This window comes from Canis aureus, chromosome 1 (assembly GCF_053574225.1).
Source record: "Canis aureus isolate CA01 chromosome 1, VMU_Caureus_v.1.0, whole genome shotgun sequence".
Lineage (NCBI taxonomy): Eukaryota > Metazoa > Chordata > Mammalia > Carnivora > Canidae > Canis > Canis aureus.
Window position 1 is genome coordinate 79,106,027 of NC_135611.1, and position 27,148 is coordinate 79,133,174.

Below are 27,148 nucleotides of genomic sequence, written 5' to 3' on the forward strand. Positions count from 1 at the left end.
GTTTTAAAAATTCTGTTTATGTCCTCTGAGGAATTAATGTAATTATCATTTAGAGTTGGTTTCTTTTCTCTCTCTCTCTCTCTCTCTTTTGTTGTTGTTGCTGTTGCATGGGACACTTCAATCTAAGCAAGGAGAGGTTTTCACGGTGCTTGGCTTGGCTTTGGTTTGAAAATGTGTCCTTGAAACTTTTAGCTCCCAGACAGATTTTGGTAGCAGCCATTTGGGTTGGCAGAAGAACCAACTTGGGTATAAGAGTCAAGCAGAGTTTGAATCTGAGTTCTTCTACCTATAGGCTGAAAGACTGGGACAAATAGTTGGGGCTGTTGTGCTTAGTTTTCTACACTTGCAAACTGGACATAATAATACCTTCCTGACAGGGTTGAAATAAAGTTTAAATGATTTGTACGTGACAGTTCCTCTTATGCCAGATATGACTCATGAATTTAGTTTTCTTTCCATGTTGGTGGGGAGGGGTATACAGGCATTATTTTGCATTTCATTTTCTACTGGATGTCTATGAATATGTATTGGTGTGTCCACCTCATTATTATTGTTCAACACCATAAAGAAGATTAGCACATCAGTTATTTCTTTCAGTAACCAACCACAAACTATGAACTTCTGTTTTATGAACACTTTACATCTGAACCCCTCAAGGAGCTGTGATGTAGCTATTTTGCAACTGCTGGGAAAGGAGGAGGACTCTGCCTTCACTGCTGCCACCATAGGACATGTGCTTCTGCTTTTTAAAGTTCTGTCCTGGAATATTAAAAAGCCAGCTTTGAATGAACTGTCCTACAAAATTAAGTACCATTTATAATATTATTGCCATGGAATATACAAGGGGAAAGGCAAGGCACAGGAGCTATGGCACACAGGCTCATGCATAGAGAAAAATCACGAGATTAGGGTGAAAGTACGTAACACAATAAATAAATAATTGTTAATATTTCTTGACCTGTCCTGTGTCCTTTAGACACTGAAGGCTGCAAATACGTTACTATTTGCATTATCATAAGCAACCCCATAAGGTAGGTTGTGATTCTAATTCAAGTGGTGCATCATCAGAACCACAGCTTTTAGCCCTTTGCTACCACTTCCTTCACCAATAAACCCAGCGCAGTTACATGAAGGTACAACGAGGAAGCAGCAAAATTAATTGAATATGATGTTTGGAAGAGGGAGGGAAAACAGTGGGAGTGGAATTTATCTTCCTCCATCATGTTAGAGTGGTAAAAATGTTGTCTAAAATGAGTATGTCATGATACAGCAGGATAAGCATAACGTTTAGAATTGTGGGGGTGACATCAAAGTAGCAAGAAACTGACTCTGGAGAGGGGACCTTGAGGGAGAAGGGCTGCATTTCACTATCCTTCAAGTTGCTGTTAGGCTCAGGTATTCTTTTCATAAAAATAAAATGTCTATATAGAAATTGCTTCTACTGCATAAGTGCATCAAAACATGATATTCAAAATCATCTTTACCTCTACCACATATTTGTTAAATATTTTACAAATATTATTCAGGGTATTACTTTTAGCTTGAAGGCTTAAAAAAAAAGTCAAGAAGTAGGAATTTTTAAAAGTTGTCCCTGGTAACATTACCAGACAGGGCTGAGAGAGGGTGCAGGACTATTAGAAGCAAACTGGATTTCAACCCTGCTTCTGAGAGGCAGTTCTGACTACAAAGGGTAGGCAATTCTTTGCAGCCAGGGAGCAGGAGCTTTGATCCTCTGGAACTGTAATAAACAACTTAGAGTAAATGAATCGGGCAGCAGGGTGCCTGGAGGGGTCCAGCAGCCTCTGTGTGCTGGTGCTCTTTGTTTTTACAGGGCTGATCTCATAAATGTTGCACTAGGCTCAGTGCTGTGCATTTTTAAGCTCAGTTATCATATTTTTCCACGTGTTTACTTCATAAAAGTAGGCACTTTTATGCTCCTGTTAAAATGGGATCTCGTATTTGAATTGCCTGCTGAAGGCAAGGAAAGCACTATTGCCTAAGGAGCTCATTAGCATGCATATATATGCATATGCCCTATCTCCATCCTATCTCTATCTGTATATCTACTTACTTACCCACCTACCTACCTACCTATCATCTGTGCATCTATCCTTATTTATAGAATGACAACAACATGGGTTATAAGTTACTTCCTTATCTTAGCCTTCCCAAAATCTTGCAACGCAAATAGGCCACGGAGAAAGCACTGAGTTCCTGGAGACTCTTGAAGGTTGGTCTACCATTAGTCATCGCACAGCCAATAAATGGTGCAGAGTATTCAACCCAAATCTTCTCTTTCCTCCCTCTGCTGACCCTATGCCAGCCACCCACATTAGTTTATAACTGCTCCCTGAGGGTATCCGGTACCCCTCTAATGGGTCTTTGCAGCGATTATTCCAATTATTTACAATGCTTTTCCCTCAGATATTTCATTCATTCACCTCCCTCCAGCATGTCATTTGCCACTTTTAGTGAGGCTTATCCTGTCCACTGTTAAAATTGAAGCTGTGCTTCTCTCTGCCTACAGCCTCAATGCTCCGTAGGCTACACTGTTTTCCAAAGGAGTTGGAACTCACTAACCTAGCAGATAATTTACACATATGTATTTTTCTCCCCTCCAACTAGAATGTAAGCCCCACAAGGTCAGGAATTTTGCCTTTATTAAGTCTAGTGGAGATCCAGAAAAGTTTAGGGTCAGCCAGAACTGGGCAAAATGGTGACACAGGTGATTTGATATTTTAGTGATTTAGATCAGAGCTAGGCTGATTATTGAAAAGGACCTGTTCTAGTGCACTTAAGCAGCACAATAAATTCTAAGTCAACTGAAATTTCTAACACACACAGAAAGGGCAGACATATATGTGCTCTTTTTCCATTAGCTACTCCTGCCTCAAATCTGTCTTCTCTGGGTGAAGTGGGAACACGTAAGAAAGATTGGCCTAAGTCTAAACTAGGAAGGCACCCAAGAAAACATTTAAATAGTTTTAGAAAACTAAAATCATAGGGTGGTTTCCTTTCACTCATCAAGGGTTATTCAACCTCTATTGAGATCAGAGTCGGGGGAGAGGAGAGCAAAGCACAGAGGTGGAGGCAAGGACGAGTCACCTCATCTCTCCCTCCTTGGGACCTTCCTTCCTCCTGGATTCCCATCCCTTACACTCAAAATGCAGATTTCAGGTTCTGTGCGTGCAGCCAGAACCTGTGGCTACTTCCACATTCCAGTCACTGAGACACAGAAAATTTGGCACAAAGTCTGGTTCAACCCACCCCACTCACATAGGTTCATTCTTTCTCTACTGCCGAGACAAAAAGACACACGAGCAAAGGCAGATTAGTGAGAACAAACTTTTATAGATATAGAAGTATATCTACGTAATCTGGGAAAGATAAGAGCCCATTGAGGGTCTGATACAGCAAAATCCATTTACTATGACACAGAATATGTGGGGGAATGTCTGTTCCGTAGAGGTTGAGATTCATGACAAAAGAAAGGAAGCAGTTGGTGGCGGCTCCTAGACAGGCTATGAAGGTTCCCCAGCCATGCGCAGAGCACAGAACAGTGGACCAAGAACTTGCACACACAGCGCTGGCTCACCAAAGTCAGAGGGGTGCCCTGACTAGGGGCAGGCCCACATGTTCCAAGAGTGGAGATTTCTCTCTAAAAGGCATGGCGGTATCCCCCATTGCACCACCAGTGCTGTGGCTTGCGGGGGTTCTGTGTGCTCTGTAGGAATGGGGGACCGTTATGATGTCCAGTCGCAGTAGGTACGGTGCTGTTCCCGGGAGCACCAGGGGCCTTAGACACAGGTAGGCCCCCAGGGGTCTGAGGGCGGTTGCCGATACAGAGGGCTGCCATCATAGACACGATGATGTTCTCATCTGTGCTTGCATCAGGTGGGCCCCCGGTATGCTGACATAAAGCAGGAATTCCAGGTCTTCCAGTCGTGGGAGTGATGTTGTTCCCCGCCTTCACACCACTTACCTGCTGGGCAGGTGGGCCCCGGGTGCCTGGAGGGAAGGTAGAACTAGAAGTGCATCGAAGCACTGAGATCTCGGTGCTGCTTCTTGCAACTAAAAGTGAGGTCGTGTGGCCAGGCAAGGCCCTGGTGCTCTGTAAGAGGGAAACACGCACGACCTTGGACACACAGACCTTTGTGGTGGTGGCGTTTCCACACGGAGAAGTGCTGTGGCTTGGGGGGGGTCCTTCCCCGGATTTTGTTCTTCCTGGTGATCCTTGGGGACACGTACTGGCAGTGGGCGCACCAGCGCCTCCAACAGGGGGAATGGTGGTGTTTCCCATCACAGTACCGCCTGTGATTTGGGCAGGTGGGCCCCTGGTGCCTGGATTGAAAGTGGCATGAGAAGCATGTCCCAATACTGGGACAGTACTAGCCCTTGCTATAGCAGCAGCTGGACTTCCATGCGATGGATTGGAGGCTATCTGACCAAGAGGACGAGCCGAAGGGGTGCTGGATGTCGCCTTCAGTCCGGCTCCAACGTTGAATGCTCCTGATGCCTGTGAGGGAATGGACCCTGGTGTGGACACATTAAGCCCATCCATGGGGATTGCAGGTCCCGCCAACATCTGTGTGTCTGTAGTGGTATCCGGGCGTGGTGAGCCACTCAGGACTGCAGGTCCCACAAAGGTCTGAGGGCCTGTGGTGTTAGGTTTTACTGGTGAGCTGCCGTTCCCAGTGCTAGGGATCCCAGTGGGACCTCCAAAGCCAGTCGTGGTAGCACGAGGAGTGTGGAGAATACCTGGCTGGTTACCAAAGGCCGTCTGCTTGTTGACAGTGGTGCCAAAAGGAGAGCCCGCAAACCCCGATTGCATTGTGGTCCCTCCGGGTGGCTGAGTTATAGGAGTGGCCAGGCCGATAGCCTGTGTTGGGGCAACTGTTTTTCCTAACAGGGAGGAATTGTTAGGCTGTTGCCCATTGTGACCTCCAATTGTGGGCTGAGAGGCGATTCCTGGGTTGGGATGCGTCGGAACGGGGGTCTGTATGCTGGCCGACTTTTGAGGGAAACTGGTAGAGCCGTGGGCCAAGGCAGTGCTGCTGGTAGGTGGTGTGTTGCCAGAACCGGGACGTGCCTTGTAAAATGACGAGTGGTTCTTCTGGGACCCAGGGGGGGAGTGAAAGATGACAGCCCGGGAGGGAGATGTGGTATCCATGGCATCGGGGTCAGAGTGAGGGGCGATTCCTGGGTTAGGATGCATCGAAACGGAGGCCTGTATGACAGCTGACTTTTGAGGTAAAGTGGTAGAGCCATGGGCCAAGGCAGTGCTGCTACTGGGTGGTGTGTTGCCAGAAGCAGGAAGCGCCTTGTAAAGTGGCAAGCGGTTCTTCTGGGACCCAGGGGGGGTGTGGAAGATGACAGCCCGGGAGGGAGATGCGGTATCCATGGCATCGGGGTCAGAGTGAGGGTTGAGGTTTGCAGAGGTGCTGCCCACTGGAGTGGTGGTGGCTCCAGAACTCAGGTTGGGCAAGCCAGTGGCAATAGGAGCACCGGGAAGAAAAGCTGTTGGCTGCCTCCCAGCAAGAGTCCCATGTGTGGGCTGAGGGGTGATGTGGAGGCTGAAGAGTTGATCAGGAAGTGGGGTGGGGCCGGGGGCCATGGACGCAGGTAGACTGGCGGAGGCTGCAACTTTCGCAGGGCACCTGCGCTTCATACTGCGATGGCCCCGGGAACACGGAGGACAGCTCATGCTGGAGTGTGGGGGCGCGCGGACGATGACAGCCCGGGAAGGAGACGTAGTGTCCATGTCCACGACAGCAGGATTTGAAATAGGCTTGGAGGTCAAAGTAGATGACTTTGCTGCGATGGTAGAAGAAGTCGGTTTAGAGGTGCCAGGCCGGACTGCAACGACAGAGCTCCCTGTGGAGCGGCCTGGAAGAGGGGTCGTTAGGAAGAGAGGGGGAGAGTCTACACACATAGGGGTTGGGGATTCTTTTGCGCAGGAGGGTGGGTGTAAGGAGGTTGAGGTGCTCGAAGGTGTGGGGCGGTCAGAGGTCGGTGCTGTAGCCCTGCCTGGAGGAAGAGGACCTCCGCGAAGTGGAGTTTCCCTAATGGGGCTGGAAGTAAGGGCAGGAAGAGCATCAGCAGGAAGAGCAAGGGGAGGAGATTTCGGAACTCCGGGTCCTGTTTCCCGAGCACCGGGCTGTGTTGGGGAAGCCGGCGGGACAGAGAGGGTCGGGGGCCTGGCAGAAGGGTCAGCCGAGGCGGTGGGAGGAGCAGGGACTTGGGCAGCGGGAGCGGCCGCGGGCGGGGAGCCTGCAGCCTCCGAGGCAAGTGGCGGGGAGCAAGGGGCAGGCCGAGCGGCCCAGCAGCCTGCCGCGATCTTGGTTCTGTCCTTCAAGAGCTTGTTCCTCGGACACTCGGTGTTCGGCAAGGTGCCCAGGTTCTTGTCAAGAGCAAGGCAAGGAAGCTTCGGGGGTGCGGGCAAGTCCCCTCGATCCCACAGCAGTGGCAGTGGTGGCGGCAGTGGCAGACAGAGAGGCATGGCTATTTTCCGCTTGTTCTGCCTGCTGCTGGCACGTGCTGGTGGCAGAGGGCTCCGCGGTGACACGCCCGACGGCTTCTGAGCCTGCGTGTCCCTCCTCGACCCGCCCCGCGTGCTCTGCACAGGCCGCTGGTCTCCAGCCTCCGCCTCCTCGGTGCACGTCCCCTGCGGCAAGGGGCAGCTTGGGCTTGGGCCCGAGAGCACTGCCGCATCCCTGTGGGCCTTCGCGAGGGCATCTCCCGCGGGACCACGTGAAGAGGTGGCAACACGGCCTTCAGAGGAGGACCTCGGAGCCCTCGGGGTGCTGTCCCACGAGCTCTCTCCGGAGGGCACGAGACGTCGGTCCAGAGTTGCAGGGCTGGCTTGCCGGAGGCTGGGAACGCATCTGGTGCCCGGGGGCTCGGATGTCCAGGGTGTCCCCCCACTGCTCCGGGGGCGGCCACTCCCACCAAGAGCCTCGGTCTGTTCTCCGGGGTGCTCTGGGACCTTGTCCTCCGTCCCCTGTGGGCTGCAAAGGGGGCGGGGAGGGGATGGTACCTGACTGGCAGCCTTGGCTCCCTGTGCAGGTAGTGAATGCAGGCGCCTGAACGCGCGCCCCAGAGCAGGGATCCTCACAGTCCTCGAGGGCCGGCACCCCAGGGAACTGCGCGCAGACAGCCCCGGTTGGCCCGGAGGGTCCCTCCAGGTCAGCACGGGGAGGAGGCCCAGAGGGGGGCCCGCGGCCTGAGGGAGCGGGTACCGCCTCCTGGGCTCCCCGTGGCAGCGAGCCGGTAGGGGCCTGCGATCCCGGGGGAATGGCCTGCGCCCAGAGCAGGGGGCAGGGGCAGGCACGGCAGGGTGGTCGCGGCCAGGACGGGCGGTGTCACAGGCAGGGGTGCCCAGCGGGCGGCTGCGGCCGGGCAGGGGCCGGCGGCGGGGAGGGCGAAGACACCTGCCAAGGAGGTTGCCCATGCAGGGCTAGCTGTGCGCCCCAGAGTCGCGAGCTGGAGCCAGACCTGAGAGGGTCTCCGAGGCGCCTGGCTCCTCTGCAGGTGCAGCACACCTGGGCCGCTGAGCGCTGCGCCCGGCCATTGTGAGGTGTCCCTAGAACACCTGCGGGAGCCGCCACTCCGGGGCCCCTCCCCGGGCAGGCAGTGGGCGGGGCTTGGGGCCGCGCCCACCAGCAGCCCGAGGTGGGCGGGGCCGCCACCCGGGGCGGGGCGGGGCGGGGCGGGGCGGAGGCGGTTGAGCCCCAGCCTGGCAACCGCCAGCGTGGGGGAGGGGCGCGGCCTGGGACTGCAGGGGCCAGGCCCGGAGCACTCAGCCCCGAGGGTGTGCGTGGCCACCCTTCCCCGGGGAAGCCGAGGAAGGCGAGCTCAGGACCCCCCAAGGCCCAGAGGCGCTGACTGGCCTGCTTCCCCGAGGGCCTGCCCTGCAGCCCTGCTGCCCTGCAGCCAAGCCACCCTGCTCCCCTACAGCCCTGCAGCCCTGCTGCCTGGCAGCCAAGCCAACCAGCTGCCCTGCGAGGCCTGCAGCCCTGACGCCCTGGGAGGCTTGAAGCTTTGCAGCCCTTTGCCCTGAAGCCCGGCGGCCCTGCGAGGCCTACCGCCCTGGCGCCCTGCAGCCCTACAGCCCTGCGGCCCGGGAAGACATGCAGCCCCACTGCCCGGCTGCCCTGCAGTCCTGCTGCCCTGGGAGGCCTGCCTCACTGCCGCCCTGCTGTCCTGCTGCCCTGCTGCCCTGTAGCCCTGCTGCCCTGCTCTGCTGCCCTGCAACCCTGACTCCCTGCTGCCCTGCTGCCCTGACGCTCTGAGAGGCCTGCAGGCCCTGGTGCCTGGCGGGAAGGTAGAACTAGAAGTGCATCGAAGCACTGAGATCTCGGTGCTGCTTCTTGCAACTAAAAGTGAGGTCGTGTGGCCAGGCAAGGCCCTGGTGCTCTGTAAGAGGGAAACACGCACGACCTTGGACACACAGACCTTTGTGGTGTGGTGTTTCCACACAGAGAAGTACTATGGCTTGGGGCGGGGCGGGGGTGGGGGGTGGGGGTGGGGGGGGGTCTTTACCTGGATTTTGTTTGTCCCAGTGATCCTTGGGAAAAGTATTGGCAGTGGGCGCACCAGCGCCTCCAACAGGGGGAATGGTGGTGTTTCCCATCACAGTACCGCCTGTGATTTGGGCAGGTGGGTCCCTGGTGCCTGGATTGAAAGTGGCACGAGAAGCATGTCCCAATACTGGGACAGTACTTGCCCTTGCTATAGCAGCAGCTGGACTTCCATGCGATGGATTGGAGGCTATCTGACCAAGAGGACGAGCCGAAGGGGTGCTGGATGTCGCCTTCAGTCCAGCTCCAACGTTGAATGCTCCTGACGCCTGTGAGGGAATGGAACCTGGCGTGGACACATTAAGCCCATCCATGGGGATTGCGGGTCCCACAAACGTCTGTGGACATGTAGTTGTAGCTGTGTGGTGAGCAACTGGAGACTGCAGGCCCAACAAAAGTCTGTGGACCTGTAGTGTTACGAGGGCCTACAGGCCCCACAATCATCTGTGGGCCTGTGGTGGTAGCCGTGAGTGGTGAGCCACTCGGGACTGCAGGCCCCACGACGGTCTGTGGGCCTGTAGTGGTACCTGTAACTGGTGAGCTAGTTCCCAGTGCTAGGGATCCCAGTGGGACCTCCAAAGCCAGTCGTGGTAGAATGAGGAGTGTGGAGATACCTGGCTGGTTACCAAAGGCCGTCTGCTTGTTGACAGTGGTGCCAAAAGGAGAGCCCCAAAACCCCGATTGCATTGTGCTGCCTTGCAGTCCTGCCGCCCTGAGAGTCCTGCAGCCCTGCCTCCCTGCTGCCTGCACCCCGGCCGCCCTGTGAGGCCGGCAGACCTGCCTCCCTCCTGCCCTGCCGCACTTGGATGCCTGCTGCCCTGCAGCCCTGGGAGGCAGGCAGCTCTGCCACCCTGCTGCCCTGGTACCCTGCCTGATGCCATGCAGCCCTGCCACCCTGTGAGGCCTGCAGCCCTGCCACCCTGAGAGCCCTAGACCCCTCCTGCCCTGCTGCCCTGAAGCCCTGCTGCCCTGTGAAGCCTGTAGCCTTGTTGCCCTGGGAGGCCTGCAACCCTGGCTCCCTGCTTCCCTGCAGCCCTGACGCCGTGAGAGGCCTGCAGGCCTGCTGCCCTGCACCCTGAGCCCTGCAGCGCTGCCAGGCCTGTAGCACTGCTGCCCTGCATCCCTGCCGACCTGCTGCCCTGCAGTCGTGATGCCCTGGGAGGCTTGAAGCCCTGCCACCGTGCTGCCCGGCCTCCGTGCCACCCAGACGCCCTGCTGCCCTGAAGCCCTGGAGCCCTGGGAGGCCTGCAGCCTGCCGCCCTGGGAGTCCTGCAGCCCTGACGCCCTGAGAGGCCTGCAGCCCTGCCGCCCTGGGAGGCTCGCAGCATTGCTCCCCTGTTGCCCTGAAGCCTGGCAGCCTTGCGAGGCCTGCAGCCCTGCTGCCCTGTTGCCCTACAGCCCTGCTGTCCTACCAGGCTTGTAACCCTGCCACCCTGCTGCCATGCTCCCCTGCGAAGCCTGCAGCCCTGCCACCCAGTGAGGCCTGATCCCCGCCGCCTTGGGGGCCGACAGCCCTGCCGCCCTGCTGCCCTGCCACGGTGCCATACCTGCAGCCCTGCTACCCAGGGAGGCCTGAAGCCCTGTCGCCCTGGGAGGCTTGCAGCATTGCCGCCCTGTTGCCCTGAAGCCTGGCCGCCTTGTGAGGCCTGCAGCCCTGCTGCCCTGCTGCCCTGCCGCTCTTCCATTCCTGTAGCCCTGTTGCCCAACGAGGACTGCAGCCCTGCCACTCTGTTGCCCTGCCACCTGGCCGCCCTTGGAGGACTAAATCCCTGCAGCCCCGCCACACTGGGAGGCATGCAGCCCTGCCCTCTGCTGCCCTGCAGCCTTGCCGTCCTGTGAGGCCTGCACCCCAACGCCCTGGGGGCCTGTAGCCCTGCTGCACTGCTGCCCTGTATCCGTGCTGCCCTGGTGCCCTGGTGCCCTGCCGCGGTGCCATACCTGCAGCCCTGCTACCCAGGGAGGCCTGAAGCCCTGTCGCCCTGGGAGGCTTGCAGCATTGCCGCCCTGTTGCCCTGAAGCCTGGCCGCCTTGTGAGGCCTGCAGCCCTGCTGCCCCGCTGCCCTGCCGCTCTTCCATTCCTGTAGCCCTGCTGCCCAACGAGGACTGCAGCCCTGCCGCCCTGCTGCCCTGCCGCTCTGCCGCCCTTGGAGGCCTAACATCCTGTAGCTCCGCCGCACTGGGAGGCCTGTATCACAGCCGCCCTGTTCCCCTACAGCACTGCTGCTCTTAGAGTCTTGTAGCCCTGCCACCAGCAGCCCTGCCACCCTTCGATGCCTGCAGCCCTGCTGCCCTGGGAGGCATGCAACTCTGCCACCCTGCTGCCCTGCTACCCTGCCTGGTGCCATGCAGCCCTGCCGCCCTGTGAGGCCTACAGGCCTAGCGACCTGAGAACCCTGCAGCCTTGCCATCCTGTGAGGCCTGCACCCCAACGCCCTGGGAGGCCCGAACCCCTGACACACTGGGAGGCCTGCAGTCCTGCCATCCTGTTGCCCTACAGCCCGGCTTCCCTACGAGGACAGCAACCCTGCCACTTTGTTGCCCTGCCACCCGGCTGCCCTGCGAGACCTCACCCTTGCCGCCCTGGGAGGCCTTCATCACTGCCGCCCTGTTCCCCTACAGCCCTGCTGCCCTTGGAGGCTTGTAGCCCTGCCACCCTGGTGCCCTACCCCCTGCGAGGTCTGCAGCCCTGGCGCCCTGCTGCCCTGTAGCCCTGCCGTGGTGCCATACTTGCAGCCCTGATGCCCTGTGAGGCCTGCAGCCCTGCCTCCCTGCTGCCCTGCACCCCGGCTGCCCTGTGAGGTTGGCAGACCTGCCCCCCTGCTGCGCGGCCGCCCTTCGATGCCTGAAGCCCTGCTGCCCTGGGAGGTATGCAGCTCTGCCACCCTGCTGCCCTGCTACCCTGCCTGGTGCCATGCAGCTCTGCCGCCCTGTGAGGCCTACAGGCCTACCGACCTGGGAGGCTTGCAGCACTGCTGCCCTGGGAGTCCTGCAGCCCTGATGCCCTGAGAGGCCTGCAGCCCTGCCGCTCAGGGAGGCTTGCAGCTTTGCCGCCCTTTGCCCTGAACCCACGTGGCCCTGTGAGGCCTGCAGCGCTCCGGCCCTGCACCCTGAGCCCTGCAGCCCTGCGAGGCATGTAGCACTGCTGCTCTGAAGCCCTGGAGCCCTGGGAGGCCTGAAGGACTGCCCCACTGCTGCCCTGCATCCCTGCTGTCCTGCTGCACCGCAGTCGTGATGCCCTGGGAGGCATGAAGCCCTGCCACCCTGCCGCCCGGCCTCCGTGCCGCCCTGCAGCCCTGCCGACGTGCTGCCTTGCAGTCCTGCTGCCCTGTGGGACTTGCAGCCCTACCGCCCAGTTGCCCTGCAGTCCTGCCACCTTGGGAGGCTTGCAGCCCTGTCTCCCTGCTGCCCTGCAGCCCTGCTGCCCTGCTGCCCTGCTGACCTGCTGCTCTGCTGCCCTGCAACACTGCCTCCCTGCTGCCCACACAGGTGATTTGATATTTTAGTGATTTAGATCAGAGCTGGGCTGATTATTGAAAAGGACCTGTTCTAGTGCGCTTAAGCAGCACAATAAATTCTAAGTCAACTGAAATTTCTAACACACATAGACAGAGCAGGCATGTATGTGCTCTTTTTCCATTTGCTTCTCCGGGCTCAAATCTGTCTTCTCTGGGTGAAGTGGGAACACGTAAGAAAGATTGGCCTAAGTCTAAACTAGGAAGGCACCCAAGAAAACATTTAAATAGTTTTAGAAAACTAAAATCATAGGGTGGTTTCCTTTCACTCATCAAGGGTTATTCAACCTCTATTGAGATCAGAGTCGGGGGAGAGGAGAGCGAAGCACAGAGGGTGGAGGCAAGGACGAGTCACCTCATCTCTCCCTCCTTGGGACCTTCCTTCCTCCTGGATTCCCATCCCTTACACTCAAAATGCAGATTTCAGGTTCTGTGCGTGCAGCCAGAACCTGTGGCTACTTCCACATTCCAGTCACTGAGACACAGAAAATTTGGCACAAAGTCTGGTTCAACCCACCCCACTCACATAGGTTCATTCTTTCTCTACTGCCGAGACAAAAAGACACACGAGCAAAGGCAGATTAGTGAGAACAAACTTTTATAGATATAGAAGTATATCTACGTAATCTGGGAAAGATAAGAGCCCATTGAGGGTCTGATACAGCAAAATCCGTTTACTATGACACACAATATGTGGGGGAATGTCTGTTCCGTAGAGGTTGAGATTCATGACAAAAGAAAGGAAGCAGTTGGTGGCGGCTCCTAGACAGGCTATGAAGGTTCCCCAGCCATGCGCAGAGCACAGAACAGTGGACCAAGAACTTGCACACACAGCGCTGGCTCACCAAAGTCAGCGGGGTGCCCTGACTAGGGGCAGGCCCACATGTTCCAAGAGTGGAGATTTCTCTCTAAAAGGCATGGCGGTATCCCCCATTGCACCACCAGTGCTGTGGCTTGCGGGGGTTCTGTGTGCTCTGTAGGAATGGGGGACCGTTATGATGTCCAGTCGCAGTAGGTACGGTGCTGTTCCCGGAAGCACCAGGGGCCTTAGACACAGGTAGGCCCCCAGGGGTCTGAGGGCGGTTGCCGATACAGAGGGCTGCCATCATAGACACGATGATGTTCTCATCTGTGCTTGCATCAGGTGGGCCCCCGGTATGCTGACATAAAGCAGGAATTCCAGGTCTTCCAGTCGTGGGAGTGATGTTGTTCCCCGCCTTCAAACCACTTACCTGCTGGGCAGGTGGGCCCCGGGTGCCTGGCGGGAAGGTAGAACTAGAAGTGCATCGAAGCACTGAGATCTCGGTGCTGCTTCTTGCAACTAAAAGTGAGGTCGTGTGGCCAGGCAAGGCCCTGGTGCTCTGTAAGAGGGAAACACGCACGACCTTGGACACACAGACCTTTGTGGTGGTGGCGTTTCCACACGGAGAAGTGCTGTGGCTTGGGGGGGGTCCTTCCCCGGATTTTGTTCTTCCTGGTGATCCTTGGGGACACGTACTGGCAGTGGGCGCACCAGCGCCTCCAACAGGGGCAATGGTGGTGTTTCCCATCACAGTACCGCCTGTGATTTGGGCAGGTGGGCCCCTGGTGCCTGGATGGAAAGTGGCATGAGAAGCATGTCCCAATACTGGGACAGTACTTGCCCTTCCTATAGCAGCAGCTGGACTTCCATGCGATGGATTGGAGGCTATCTGACCAAGAGGACGAGCCGAAGGGGTGCTGGATGTCGCCTTCAGTCCAGCTCCAACGTTGAATGCTCCTGACGCCTGTGAGGGAATGGACCCTGGTGTGGACACATTAAGCCCATCCATGGGGATTGCAGGTCCCGCCAACATCTGTGTGTCTGTAGTGGTATCCGGGCGTGGTGAGCCACTCGGGACTGCAGGTCCCACAAAGGTCTGAGGGCCTGTGGTGTTAGGTTTTACTGGTGAGCCACTGGGGACTGCAGGCCCCACGACGGTCTGTGGGCCTGTCGTGGTACCCGTAACCGGTGAGCTACCGTTCCCAGTGCTAGGGATCCCAGTGGGACCTCCAAAGCCAGTCGTGGTAGCACGAGGAGTGTGGAGAATACCTGGCTGGTTACCAAAGGCCGTCTGCTTGTTGACAGTGGTGCCAAAAGGAGAGCCCGCAAACCCCGATTGCATTGTGGTCCCTCCGGGTGGCTGAGTTATAGGAGTGGCCAGGCCGATAGCCTGTGTTGGGGCAACTGTTTTTCCTAACAGGGAGGAATTGTTAGGCTGTTGCCCATTGTGACCTCCAATTGTGGGCTGAGAGGCGATTCCTGGGTTGGGATGCGTCGGAACGGGGGTCTGTATGCTGGCCGACTTTTGAGGGAAACTGGTAGAGCCGTGGGCCAAGGCAGTGCTGCTGGTAGGTGGTGTGTTGCCAGAACCGGGACGTGCCTTGTAAAATGACGAGTGGTTCTTCTGGGACCCAGGGGGGGAGTGAAAGATGACAGCCCGGGAGGGAGATGTGGTATCCATGGCATCGGGGTCAGAGTGAGGGGCGATTCCTGGGTTAGGATGCATCGAAACGGAGGCCTGTATGACAGCTGACTTTTGAGGTAAAGTGGTAGAGCCATGGGCCAAGGCAGTGCTGCTACTGGGTGGTGTGTTGCCAGAAGCAGGAAGCGCCTTGTAAAGTGGCAAGCGGTTCTTCTGGGACCCAGGGGGGGTGTGGAAGATGACAGCCCGGGAGGGAGATGCGGTATCCATGGCATCGGGGTCAGAGTGAGGGTTGAGGTTTGCAGAGGTGCTGCCCACTGGAGTGGTGGTGGCTCCAGAACTCAGGTTGGGCAAGCCAGTGGCAATAGGAGCACCGGGAAGAAAAGCTGTTGGCTGCCTCCCAGCAAGAGTCCCATGTGTGGGCTGAGGGGTGATGTGGAGGCTGAAGAGTTGATCAGGAAGTGGGGTGGGGCCGGGGGCCATGGACGCAGGTAGACTGGCGGAGGCTGCAACTTTCGCAGGGCACCTGCGCTTCATACTGCGATGGCCCCGGGAACACGGAGGACAGCTCATGCTGGAGTGTGGGGGCGCGCGGACGATGACAGCCCGGGAAGGAGACGTAGTGTCCATGTCCACGACAGCAGGATTTGAAATAGGCTTGGAGGTCAAAGTAGATGACTTTGCTGCGATGGTAGAAGAAGTCGGTTTAGAGGTGCCAGGCCGGACTGCAACGACAGAGCTCCCTGTGGAGCGGCCTGGAAGAGGGGTCGTTAGGAAGAGAGGGGGAGAGTCTACACACATAGGGGTTGGGGATTCTTTTGCGCAGGAGGGTGGGTGTAAGGAGGTTGAGGTGCTCGAAGGTGTGGGGCGGTCAGAGGTCGGTGCTGTAGCCCTGCCTGGAGGAAGAGGACCTCCGCGAAGTGGAGTTTCCCTAATGGGGCTGGAAGTAAGGGCAGGAAGAGCATCAGCAGGAAGAGCAAGGGGAGGAGATTTCGGAACTCCGGGTCCTGTTTCCCGAGCACCGGGCTGTGTTGGGGAAGCCGGCGGGACAGAGAGGGTCGGGGGCCTGGCAGAAGGGTCAGCCGAGGCGGTGGGAGGAGCAGGGACTTGGGCAGCGGGAGCGGCCGCGGGCGGGGAGCCTGCAGCCTCCGAGGCAAGTGGCGGGGAGCAAGGGGCAGGCCGAGCGGCCCAGCAGCCTGCCGCGATCTTGGTTCTGTCCTTCAAGAGCTTGTTCCTCGGACACTCGGTGTTCGGCAAGGTGCCCAGGTTCTTGTCAAGAGCAAGGCAAGGAAGCTTCGGGGGTGCGGGCAAGTCCCCTCGATCCCACAGCAGTGGCAGTGGTGGCGGCAGTGGCAGACAGAGAGGCATGGCTATTTTCCGCTTGTTCTGCCTGCTGCTGGCACGTGCTGGTGGCAGAGGGCTCCGCGGTGACACGCCCGACGGCTTCTGAGCCTGCGTGTCCCTCCTCGACCCGCCCCGCGTGCTCTGCACAGGCCGCTGGTCTCCAGCCTCCGCCTCCTCGGTGCACGTCCCCTGCGGCAAGGGGCAGCTTGGGCTTGGGCCCGAGAGCACTGCCGCATCCCTGTCGGCCTTCGCGAGGGCATCTCCCGCGGGACCACGTGAAGAGGTGGCAACACGGCCTTCAGAGGAGGACCTCGGAGCCCTCGGGGTGCTGTCCCACGAGCTCTCTCCGGAGGGCACGAGACGTCGGTCCAGAGTTGCAGGGCTGGCTTGCCGGAGGCTGGGAACGCCACTGGTGCCCGGGGGCTCGGATGTCCAGGGTGTCCCCCCACTGCTCCGGGGGCGGCCACTCCCACCAAGAGCCTCGGTCTGTTCTCCGGGGTGCTCTGGGACCTTGTCCTCCGTCCCCTGTGGGCTGCAAAGGGGGCGGGGAGGGGATGGTACCTGACTGGCAGCCTTGGCTCCCTGTGCAGGTAGTGAATGCAGGCGCCTGAACGCGCGCCCCAGAGCAGGGATCCTCACAGTCCTCGAGGGCCGGCACCCCAGGGAACTGCGCGCAGACAGCCCCGGTTGGCCCGGAGGGTCCCTCCAGTTCAGCACGGGGAGGAGGCCCAGAGGGGGGCCCGCGGCCTGAGGGAGCGGGTACCGCCTCCTGGGCTCCCCGTGGCAGCGAGCCGGTAGGGGCCTGCGATCCCGGGGGAATGGCCTGCGCCCAGAGCAGGGGGCAGGGGCAGGCACGGCAGGGTGGTCGCGGCCAGGACGGGCGGTGTCACAGGCAGGGGTGCCCAGCGGGCGGCTGCGGCCGGGCAGGGGCCGGCGGCGGGGAGGGCGAAGACACCTGCCAAGGAGGTTGCCCATGCAGGGCTAGCTGTGCGCCCCAGAGTCGCGAGCTGGAGCCAGACCTGAGAGGGTCTCCGAGGCGCCTGGCTCCTCTGCAGGTGCAGCACACCTGGGCCGCTGAGCGCTGCGCCCGGCCATTGTGAGGTGTCCCTAGAACACCTGCGGGAGCCGCCACTCCGGGGCCCCTCCCCGGGCAGGCAGTGGGCGGGGCTTGGGGCCGCGCCCACCAGCAGCCCGAGGTGGGCGGGGCCGCCACCCGGGGCGGGGCGGGGCGGGGCGGGGCGGAGGCGGTTGAGCCCCAGCCTGGCAACCGCCAGCGTGGGGGAGGGGCGCGGCCTGGGACTGCAGGGGCCAGGCCCGGAGCACTCAGCCCCGAGGGTGTGCGTGGCCACCCTTCCCCGGGGAAGCCGAGGAAGGCGAGCTCAGGACCCCCCAAGGCCCAGAGGCGCTGACTGGCCTGCTTCCCCGAGGGCCTGCCCTGCAGCCCTGCTGCCCTGCAGCCAAGCCACCCTGCTCCCCTACAGCCCTGCAGCCCTGCTGCCTGGCAGCCAAGCCAACCAGCTGCCCTGCGAGGCCTGCAGCCCTGACGCCCTGGGAGGCTTGAAGCTTTGCAGCCCTTTGCCCTGAAGCCCGGCGGCCCTGCGAGGCCTACCGCCCTGGCGCCCTGCAGCCCTACAGCCCTGCGGCCCGGGAAGACATGCAGCCCCACTGCCCGGCTGCCCTGCAGTCCTGCTGCCCTGGGAGGCCTGCCTCACTGCCGCCCTGCTGTCCTGCTGCCCTGCTGCCCTGCTGCCCTGTAGCCCTGCTGTCCTGCTGCCCTGACGCTCTGAGAGGCCTGCAGGCCCTGGTGCCTGGCGGGAAGGTAGAACTAGAAGTGCATCGAAGCACTGAGATCTCGGTGCTGCTTCTTGCAACTAAAAGTGAGGTCGTGTGGCCAGGCAAGGCCCTGGTGCTCTGTAAGAGGGAAACACGCACGACCTTGGACACACAGACCTTTGTGGTGTGGTGTTTCCACACAGAGAAGTACTATGGCTTGGGGCGGGGGAGGGGGGGGGTCTTTACCTGGATTTTGTTTGTCCCAGTGATCCTTGGGAAAAGTATTGGCAGTGGGCGCACCAGCGCCTCCAACAGGGGGAATGGTGGTGTTTCCCATCACAGTACCGCCTGTGATTTGGGCAGGTGGGTCCCTGGTGCCTGGATTGAAAGTGGCACGAGAAGCTTGTCCCAATACTGGAACAGTACTTGCCCTTGCTATAGCAGCAGCTGGACTTCCATGCGATGGATTGGAGGCTATCTGACCAAGAGGACGAGCCGAAGGGGTGCTGGATGTCGCCTTCAGTCCAGCTCCAACGTTGAATGCTCCTGACGCCTGTGAGGGAATGGAACCTGGCGTGGACACATTAAGCCCATCCATGGGGATTGCGGGTCCCACAAACGTCTGTGGACATGTAGTTGTAGCTGTGTGGTGAGCAACTGGAGACTGCAGGCCCAACAAAAGTCTGTGGACCTGTAGTGTTACGAGGGCCTACAGGCCCCACAATCATCTGTGGGCCTGTGGTGGTAGCCGTGAGTGGTGAGCCACTCGGGACTGCAGGCCCCACGACGGTCTGTGGGCCTGTAGTGGTACCTGTAACTGGTGAGCTAGTTCCCAGTGCTAGGGATCCCAGTGGGACCTCCAAAGCCAGTCGTGGTAGAATGAGGAGTGTGGAGATACCTGGCTGGTTACCAAAGGCCGTCTGCTTGTTGACAGTGGTGCCAAAAGGAGAGCCCCAAAACCCCGATTGCATTGTGCTGCCTTGCAGTCCTGCCGCCCTGAGAGTCCTGCAGCCCTGCCTCCCTGCTGCCTGCACCCCGGCCGCCCTGTGAGGCCGGCAGACCTGCCTCCCTCCTGCCCTGCCGCACTTGGATGCCTGCTGCCCTGCAGCCCTGGGAGGCAGGCAGCTCTGCCACCCTGCTGCCCTGGTACCCTGCCTGATGCCATGCAGCCCTGCCACCCTGTGAGGCCTGCAGCCCTGCCACCCTGAGAGCCCTAGACCCCTCCTGCCCTGCTGCCCTGAAGCCCTGCTGCCCTGCGAAGCCTGTAGCCTTGTTGCCCTGGGAGGCCTGCAACCCTGGCTCCCTGCTTCCCTGCAGCCCTGACGCCGTGAGAGGCCTGCAGGCCTGCTGCCCTGCACCCTGAGCCCTGCAGCGCTGCCAGGCCTGTAGCACAGCTGCCCTGCATCCCTGCCGACCTGCTGCCCTGCAGTCGTGATGCCCTGGGAGGCTTGAAGCCCTGCCACCGTGCTGCCCGGCCTCCGTGCCACCCAGACGCCCTGCTGCCCTGAAGCCCTGGAGCCCTGGGAGGCCTGCAGCACTGACGCCCTGAGAGGCGTGCAGCACTGATGCCTTGGGAGGCTTGCAGCATTGCCGCCCTTTGCCCTGAAGCCAGGCGGCCCTGTGAGGCCTGCAGCCCTGACGCCCTGGGAGGCTTGAAGCTTTGCAGCCCTTTGCCCTGAAGCCCGGTGGCCATGCGAGGCCTGCAGCCCTGATGCCCTGCAGCCCTACAGCCCTGCTGCACTGGGAGGCCTGCAGTCCTACTGCCCGGCTGCCCTGCAGTACTGCTGCCCTGTAGCCCTGCTGCCCTGCTCTGCTGCCCTGCAAATCTGGCTCCCTGGTGCCCTGCAGCTCTGACACCCTGAGAGGCCTGCAGCCCTACCACCCTGGGAGGCTTGCAGCTTTGCCGCCCTTTGCCCTGAAGACAGGTGGCCCTGTGAGGCCTGCAGCCCTGTGGCCCTGCACCCTGAGCCCTGCAGCCTTGCAAGGCCTGTCGCACTGCTTCTCTGAAGCCCTGGAGCCCTGGGAGGGCTCAAGGACTGCCGCCCTGCTGCCCTGCATCCCTGCTGACCTGCTGCCCTGCAGTCATGATGCCCTGGGAGGCTTGAAGCCCTGCCACCGTGCTTCCTGGCCTCTGTGCTGCCCTGACGCCCTGCTGCCCTGAAGCCCTGGAGCCCTGAGAGGCCTGAAGCACTGCTGCCCTGCTGCCCTTCATCCCTGCCGATCTGCTGCCCTGCAGTCGTGATGCCCTGGGAGGCTTGAAGCCCTGCCACCCTTTTGCCCGGCCTCCATGCTGTCCTGACCCCCTGCTGCCCTGCAGCCCTGTTGACCTGCTGCTCTGCAGTCCTCATGCCCTGCAGCCCTCCTGACCTGCTGCCCTGCAGTCCTGATGCCCTATGAGGCTTGCAGCCCTACCGCCCAGTTGCCCTGCAGTCCTGCCACCTTAGGAGGCCTGCATCCCTGCCACCCTGCTGCCCTGCACCCCGGCTTCCCTGAGAGGCCTGCAGCCCTGCCACCCTGGGAGGCTTGCAGCATTGCCGCCCTGTTGCCCTGAATGAAGCCCGGCATCCCTGCGAGGCCTACAGCCCTGGCGCCCTGCTGTCCTGAACCCTGGACGCCCTGTGAAGCTGGCAGACCTGCCGCCCTGCTGTCCTGCCGCCCTTGGATACCTGCAGCCCTGCTGCCCTGGGAGGTATGCAGCTCTGCCACCCTGCTGCCCTGCTACCCTGCCTGGTGCCATGCAGGCCTGCCGCGCTGTGAGGCCTTCAGGCCTACCTACCTGGGAGGCCTCAGCCCTGTCACCCTGGGAGGCCTGCAGCCCTCCTGCCTTGGTGCCCTGCAGCCCTGTCGCCCTGGGAGGCCTGCAGTCCTGTTGCCCTACAGCCCTGCTGCCCTATGAGGACTGCAGCCCTGCCACTCTTTTGCCCTGCCACCCGGCCTCCCTGCAAGGCCTACAGACCTGATGCCCTGCAGCCCTACAGCCCTGCTGCACTGGGAGGCCTGCAGCCCTACTGTTCTGCTGCCCTGCAGTCCTGCTGCCCTGGGAGGCCTGCATCACTGCCACCCTGTTGCCCTACAGCCCTGTTGTCCTACGAGGCCTGTAGCCCTGCTGCCCTGCTGCCCTGTAGCCCTGCTGGGGTGCCATACCTGTTGCCCTGATGCCCTGTGAGACCTGCAGCCCTGCCTCCCTGCTGCCCTGTTGCGTTGCTACCCTGCTGACCTGCTGCTCTTCTGTCCTGCAACCCTGCATACCTACTGCCCTGCAGCCCTTCCGCACTGTGAGGCTTATAGCATTGCCACCCTACACCCTGAGCCCTGTAGCCCTGGGAGGCCTGTAGCCCTGCAGCCCTGCCGCTCTTCAGCCCTTCTGCCCTGCTGCCCTGCATCCTTGATGCCCTGTTGCCATGCAGCCCTGCGAGGCCTGCCACCCTTCCACGCTGCTGCCCTGCCTCCCTGCAGCCCTGCTGCCCTGGTAGGCCTACAGCCCTGCCGCCCTGCTGCCTGGCTGCTCAGTGACCCTGAGAGGCCTGCAGCCCTGCCGCAATGCTTCCCTGCTGCCTTGCCACCCTGCTGCCCTGCAGCCCTTCCACTATGCTTCTCTGCAGCCCTACTGCCCTGCTGCCCTGCAGCGCTGCCGCCCTGCGAGGCCTGCAGCCCGGTCAGGTGTGTCACCCACCCGGCCTTTAAGGTTTCTGAGCAGACACTGGACCCTGACCTGACTGGACGCTGCCTCCTCCGGCCCCCTCTCACTTGCAGGTAAGTTCTTTTCTTTATGGAAATTTGGCAAAACCACACCTAGAATGGACAACACTCGTTGGGTAATAGAGACGGTAGTGGCATAGCCTGGGTTCGAACCCAGCCTGACTCTCCTAGAGCTTTTCCTCAGGAGTGTGTGTTACCATTTTCTTAAAATTGATTTTTATTTTTCGTAGTTCTTAGGGTACTTAGCACGGAGCTATACTTAATACGAGCTCAAGCACTGCCCAATATTAAGTCTTCTTTTGTTCAATTGATAAATGGATCAGAGACCACACTGAGCTCTGGTCTTACAAGACAGAGGTCATGGACCAGCAGTCGTCAGCATAGCATCATCCCACATTTGTAATTCAGCCTTGCAGCTCCGATTTGATCTTTGGTCTCCCTTGCAGGATCCAAATGTGTAAGATTCTATGTAAAAATTTCATGTAAATCTCTAAAGATTATATTGTAGATAAATTGTAATCTACCTGAAAGGGATGCACCAGTGGATTATTGCATATGGATTCGAGGCTGGTTTCTCTGGCCTCTAGGACTATGTCTAGTAAGGCATCTCATTCATGTCTAGAGAGCAAATACATCATTTATTGGAAGTTAATGGTGGAGCAATGTAATGAATGGATTAAAGTAAGATCCTTATCCGTCATTATGAGTAGGCCAGCCAGGTTCGCCCTTCACCTCACATTGTTGGCAGCCACATGCAATTCGAGAAATTCTTACGCCCAAGAGAGGACACATACTCTTGGGCCTCTGGCAAGGGAAACATGTTTTATTGCCTAGGAGGTGGAAGCTTCAGCATGACGAGGAAGAGTTTGAAAATCCTGGCCAAACACGTGGCTTTACCTAGTTTGAATCTTGTTTCTTTGGCTTACATCATTGAAGTGTTTTCTCTCTCACGGGGCTGATGTTGCGTTTTAGGAATATGACATGCAGAAGTTTCAGAACCAAGAATCCTACCGACCAGTAAAAAACATATATGTACATTTTTAAATGTCATATATTTATCTTTTATACTTAGAATAACATTGGACATAATTTATATGTACAAAGTTAGTTTTAGCGTTCTGTTGAAGAGATTCCTTTTAGGCATGTTAGAGCAAATTCGGACTTCCATCCCCAACACATTTTGAGGTTGGTTTCAACCAGACTCACGTTCTGTTGGAAAAAAGGAGAATCGTTAGAAGCCCTTTCTAACCTCTCTAGGAGAGAAATGATTTACAGCTATGACATTTAACCATAATTCTTTGATATCATTTGGGAAGAGTTCAATAAGGAACAGTTTCTTGGTTTTGTTTGTTTGAACAAAAATAGCAAGCTTGTACAAATTTTGGGCAAAGATTTCTTATAGGAACTCTGAAAAAGGTGGTCATGTCAGACGTATGTGAAAACAATAAATTACAGTTATATTAGTTCCATCTCCCTTTTTTTTTTTTCTCAAGGAGGGGAATTTAAACATATAAGAGTTAGTATTTCAGGACAATAAAGGAAATTTGGACAAGGATATCCCAGAAAAATCTACCTCTTCATTTTTCTTGCCAAATGAGAGGGGAGGGACAGGGTGCTTTTTTGAAATAAAGACCATGCTCTTATTTGTCCTTGTAAGTCAAAATAATAGTAGGTGACAAGTGGTTACTCTGAGATAATTTGGCTTGGCGGGAGCAAACATGTTGAGACAGAATTCGTCAAGGCAAAATATTGTTTTAAAAATGATTAATTTCATCATTAATAAAAATATTTTAATAATAACAGTAATTTATCGTTGCCAGGAAGATTACCTCTCATCTGACAGTTTATACAGCGCAATCTCTGATTACAGCAAATGAAGCCATAGGCGGGCAGCCTTGATGGGATCTGTGGTAGTGGCCGTGAGCCATAGCTAACCAGCTGTGTTTGACCACTCATCCCCTGTTCCCTTGTCTTCCTCACCAACAACCCATTGTAATTCATACAGAGTTAATATGGAGGGCAGACTGAATGATCCATGGAGCTCGTTAAATGAACTTTTATTCCCTAAAATACCTTTTGTCCCCTTGTTTACAGCCCCTCTCTTCTCTCTTCTCTTTGTTATAACCAAGGCTCAGCAGAAGCAAACTGCCTTTGTGCAGCTCCTTCTTAGGTGGTCTTTTCTTGATCATTTTATCACTCCTACATTTCACTTTTTCACTTTTTCACTTTCATTTCACTATAAATGTATCAAAACCTTTCTGTGGTGGATGACTTCCCCAGTCTCTTGGCGTTGATTGCTTTCATTTTGGAATTTCTATGCTTTGTTAAATATAGTGTCAAAAGGAACAGAAAGTAAATATGTTATTCTGTTTTGCCATCTTGAACTGAAAATACCTGTTGATTTTCGCACTCAGCATTCGCATAGGGAGGAAATAAACAACCTCAGAATTCACAGATGTAACATTCAAGACTTCAACTTTTCTTGAGAAATGACTAAGGATTTAACATGTAGTAATTTCTTCCCCCCCCCCCCCGCTTTTTAAAAGATTTTATTTATTCATTATTAGAGACATAGAAAGAGAGGCAGAGACACAGGCAAAGGGAGGAGAAGCAGGCTCCATGCAAGGAACCCAATGTGGGACTTGATCCCGGGAATCTGGGATTACGCCCTGAGCCAAAGCCAAACGCTCAACTGCTGAGCCACCCAGTTGTCCCAGGATGTAGTAATTTCTAATGGGAAAATAATACATATTTTCATGATAAAGTGAGATGATGAACATGAATATCCTTTGTAAAGTTTAAAGCTCTATAAAAATATTTTTTATTATTTTTTGCTATTTCACTGTGCCTGAACCTTGTTTCTGACATTGCTTATGCGAGAAAATGCCTTCTGGTTTTACTGTTTCAAAAAATAGACCGTATTTTTCAGTAGCTCAATGAAAATGACATTGTTCTTCAAGGTTAGGGGTAAAGACACAAATGTTCCTTGACACGTATCACTTTATAATATTTTCGGCAACTAAGTTACTCATGTATTCCTCCTTCCAGGTTTGTTGAGGACCTACCACCAGCCAGAGGCTTTATATTAGGTGTTGGAAATATTTTCCAGGTTTTAAGTATTTTAGGCTCTTTGGGCCATGTGCAGTTTCTGTAGCTTCTTCTCCTTCTTCAACAACTTCTCAAAATTGAAGAACCATTATTATCTCGTAGATCCTACAAGAACAGGCTGCGAACCCAGTTTGACCAGGGGAGTGTTATTTGCTAACCCCTGCCCTACACCTTCACTGAGTAGAAGGCACATCTTTTATTATTATTATTATTTATTTATTCATGAGAGACACAGAGAGAGAGGCAGAGACATAGGCAGAGAGAGCAGCAGGCTCCCAGCAGGTAGCCTGATGTGAGACTTGATCCCAGGACCCCGGGATCACAACCTGAGCCAAAGGCAGATGCTCAACATCTGAGCCACCCAGGTGTCCCAGAAGGTCATCTTTAGAAATTCACTTCTTTAAACCAGTCATCGGTTTTCCTGATCTTGTCTTTACTCCCCTTCAGTCTCTGATAACATGGCATCCCGAGAGCTTCCGTTAAAACATAGTTCAAACCGTATCACTTAAATCTCTTTAGTTGCTCACTCAAGGCAAAAACCAAAGTCCTCAAAATGCCCCTACAGCCCTAGCAATCTAGGCCTCCCAACTTCCTTTCTGAGTTCATTTCCTTCTTCTCTACACTTTACTCACTGTGGCCTCTGCACACTGAGATTCTTTCTGTTCCTTGACTATTCCAGGTATGTTCTTGCCTCTCTGCGGGTAACATTCAGTCCGCAGATATGTACGTTGATGTCCCCACATTCACCTTTTGTTCTTTCTTAAATTTCATCTTCCCCAGGAGTAACTAGGTGTCTCAGTTAGGAATCTGACTCTTGGTTTCAGCTCAGATCATGATCTCAGGGTTGTGAGTTCCAGCTCCTTGTCAGGCTCTGTACTCAGTGGTCTAGTTGTTCCTCTTCCTCCCCCTAGTCTTGTGTGCCCCTCTCTCTCAAATAAATAAATGAAATCGTTAAAAAAAAAAAAAAAAAAAAGCATTAAAAGAATTTCATCTTCCCCATAAAGCCTTTGTTGATCACTTAATTTCATATTGTAACCACTTCCTATCAACTAACAATGTTCATCTCCCTTCCTTGCTTTCTAGTTCCCTTTAGCACTTACCTGACAGGCTAGTTATTTTATATAGATTTATTTAATTTTTATTTATATGTTTATACTAAATTTATATATTTGTTTATTTATTTTTGCCCCATCCACTAGAGAGAGGGGATATTCATCGGTGTTGTTCAGTACTGTATTCCCTGAACATATCTATAAAACATACTGAAGAACAGTGCCTGAAATCTTGTAAAGGATCAGTAAATTTTCTGAACTGAATGGATAATTGTGTGCATAAATTAATGACCAAAGCTCTAGGGTTTCTGAATTGAGGATTGATGGTCAGAGAAAGGCAAATGGTTTGGACAAGTTCTCTGATAACTAACCTAATACTGCATGAAGCAGTATTTGTAGTTCTCTGATAACTAACATAATACATAGGTTTTTGTTAACTTAAGTCGTTAAGAAATGGGAAAGCTGGTGACTAGTTTGGGGACACACATCAAGATTTTTATAGTGCATTCTGTAGAGTTATTTTTAAGCATGTACAAATATCAATGGAAATATATGCATTCACATTTACCTGTATTACTTTATTTAATACTTTACAGGATCCCTCCAAATAGGGATGGATACCAAGTATTAATATCCTTCCTTTATGATGAGGCTACTTTGCTCAAGGTTATGTAATAATTTAGTTGTAAATGTCAAACTACCCTCAGAGTTTTTCAGTAGATCCTCCATAGAAACCTGTGATATTAATAAGACCCACAAAAATTCGTTCAGCATCCAGTGATGCCCACACTACAGACTTATTTATGGGCCATCCATTTAAACAAAGTGAGCTAGTTTATACAAGCAAAAGTATATCAAGCTTTGTCCTCCATTAATATTAGTAAGGCAAAAAGGGGCTCTAACACTTCCAGGATGGTTTGAGACCATCATATCTGCATTATAAACATGGAGGTGTTTAGCCAGGATGTCTTTCTCTGCCACTCATAAGAATTCCTATAATATATAGTGATATGTATTGAACAGATAAGGGACTTTTGGGTAATTAGAAGTCCTTCAGTATGATTTTTCCAGAAGCCTTGCCTATAAAGTGAAAATAGTTGGTTTGGACACATTCAGCTATGAAGAATTTGTTTAGACCTTAATTTTCATGGTAAATGAAATGAGCCTATTTTATCTCTGCCACCTCATATATGCCTTCCTCAAACTTTTGTTTTGTGTTTGAAAGGACTTAGAAATTAAAAGCGAAGATAAAAAATAAATGACAACCTAAATGATACCCGGGATATTTTGTTGGCTTACATGAGCATACAGAATTAAATATGACCTAGTTCAAATGTTTATTTTAGTTTAATGTTGTTTAGTGGGGTGGAACCGCCAAGGTGCCGGGAAACAGGAATTCACCTATCTTGTTTGGAACTGCAGCCCATACATACTTTGGTTACCAGTTCTGCGCTTTCTATAGAATCGTTTTCAGGTACCACTATTTTCTATGTATATATATACATATATATCCCCTTTAGTTTAAGTATTTTCCAGATACTTTTTTAATATACAGTGCTCTGATTCCAATCTTGCAGAGTCCTGCACCAGTTATGTAGAATGGAGGACTTTTCTTTCTCTGTATTATATAGAACTCA

General features: G+C 55.4%; 3 protein-coding genes across 16 annotated transcripts in view; 1 reads left to right on the forward strand and 2 right to left on the reverse strand.

The window, feature by feature from the left end:
* Positions 1-3,658: 3,658 nt before the first annotated feature.
* Positions 3,659-7,450, reverse strand: LOC144283762 (nuclear pore-associated protein 1-like). Its single transcript, XM_077848474.1, has one exon. The coding sequence runs from the start codon at positions 7,448-7,450 to the stop codon at positions 3,659-3,661; it is 3,792 nt and encodes a 1,263-aa protein (XP_077704600.1).
* A 5,549-nt stretch (positions 7,451-12,999) lies between these two features.
* On the reverse strand, positions 13,000-16,854 carry LOC144284518 (nuclear pore-associated protein 1-like). Its single transcript, XM_077849509.1, has one exon. It carries the CDS (start codon positions 16,852-16,854, stop codon positions 13,000-13,002), a length of 3,855 nt encoding a protein of 1,284 aa, XP_077705635.1.
* Positions 16,855-18,078: 1,224 nt separating this feature from the next.
* LOC144318687 (uncharacterized) overlaps positions 18,079-27,148 on the forward strand; it is a 176,816-nt gene continuing 167,746 nt past the window's right edge. For 7 of the 14 annotated variants that reach the window (XR_013384768.1, XR_013384767.1, XR_013384762.1 and 4 more), the window contains exon 1: positions 18,079-21,405. Coding sequence is in view for 1 of the 14 variants with exons in the window: in XM_077905852.1 (XP_077761978.1) it covers positions 21,041-21,405 (365 nt within the window). In the remaining 13 variants the exon portion in view is untranslated. The remainder of the gene's footprint in view (positions 21,406-27,148) is intronic. The other 7 variants (XR_013384758.1, XR_013384751.1, XR_013384770.1 and 4 more) reach the window with 6 other exon arrangements.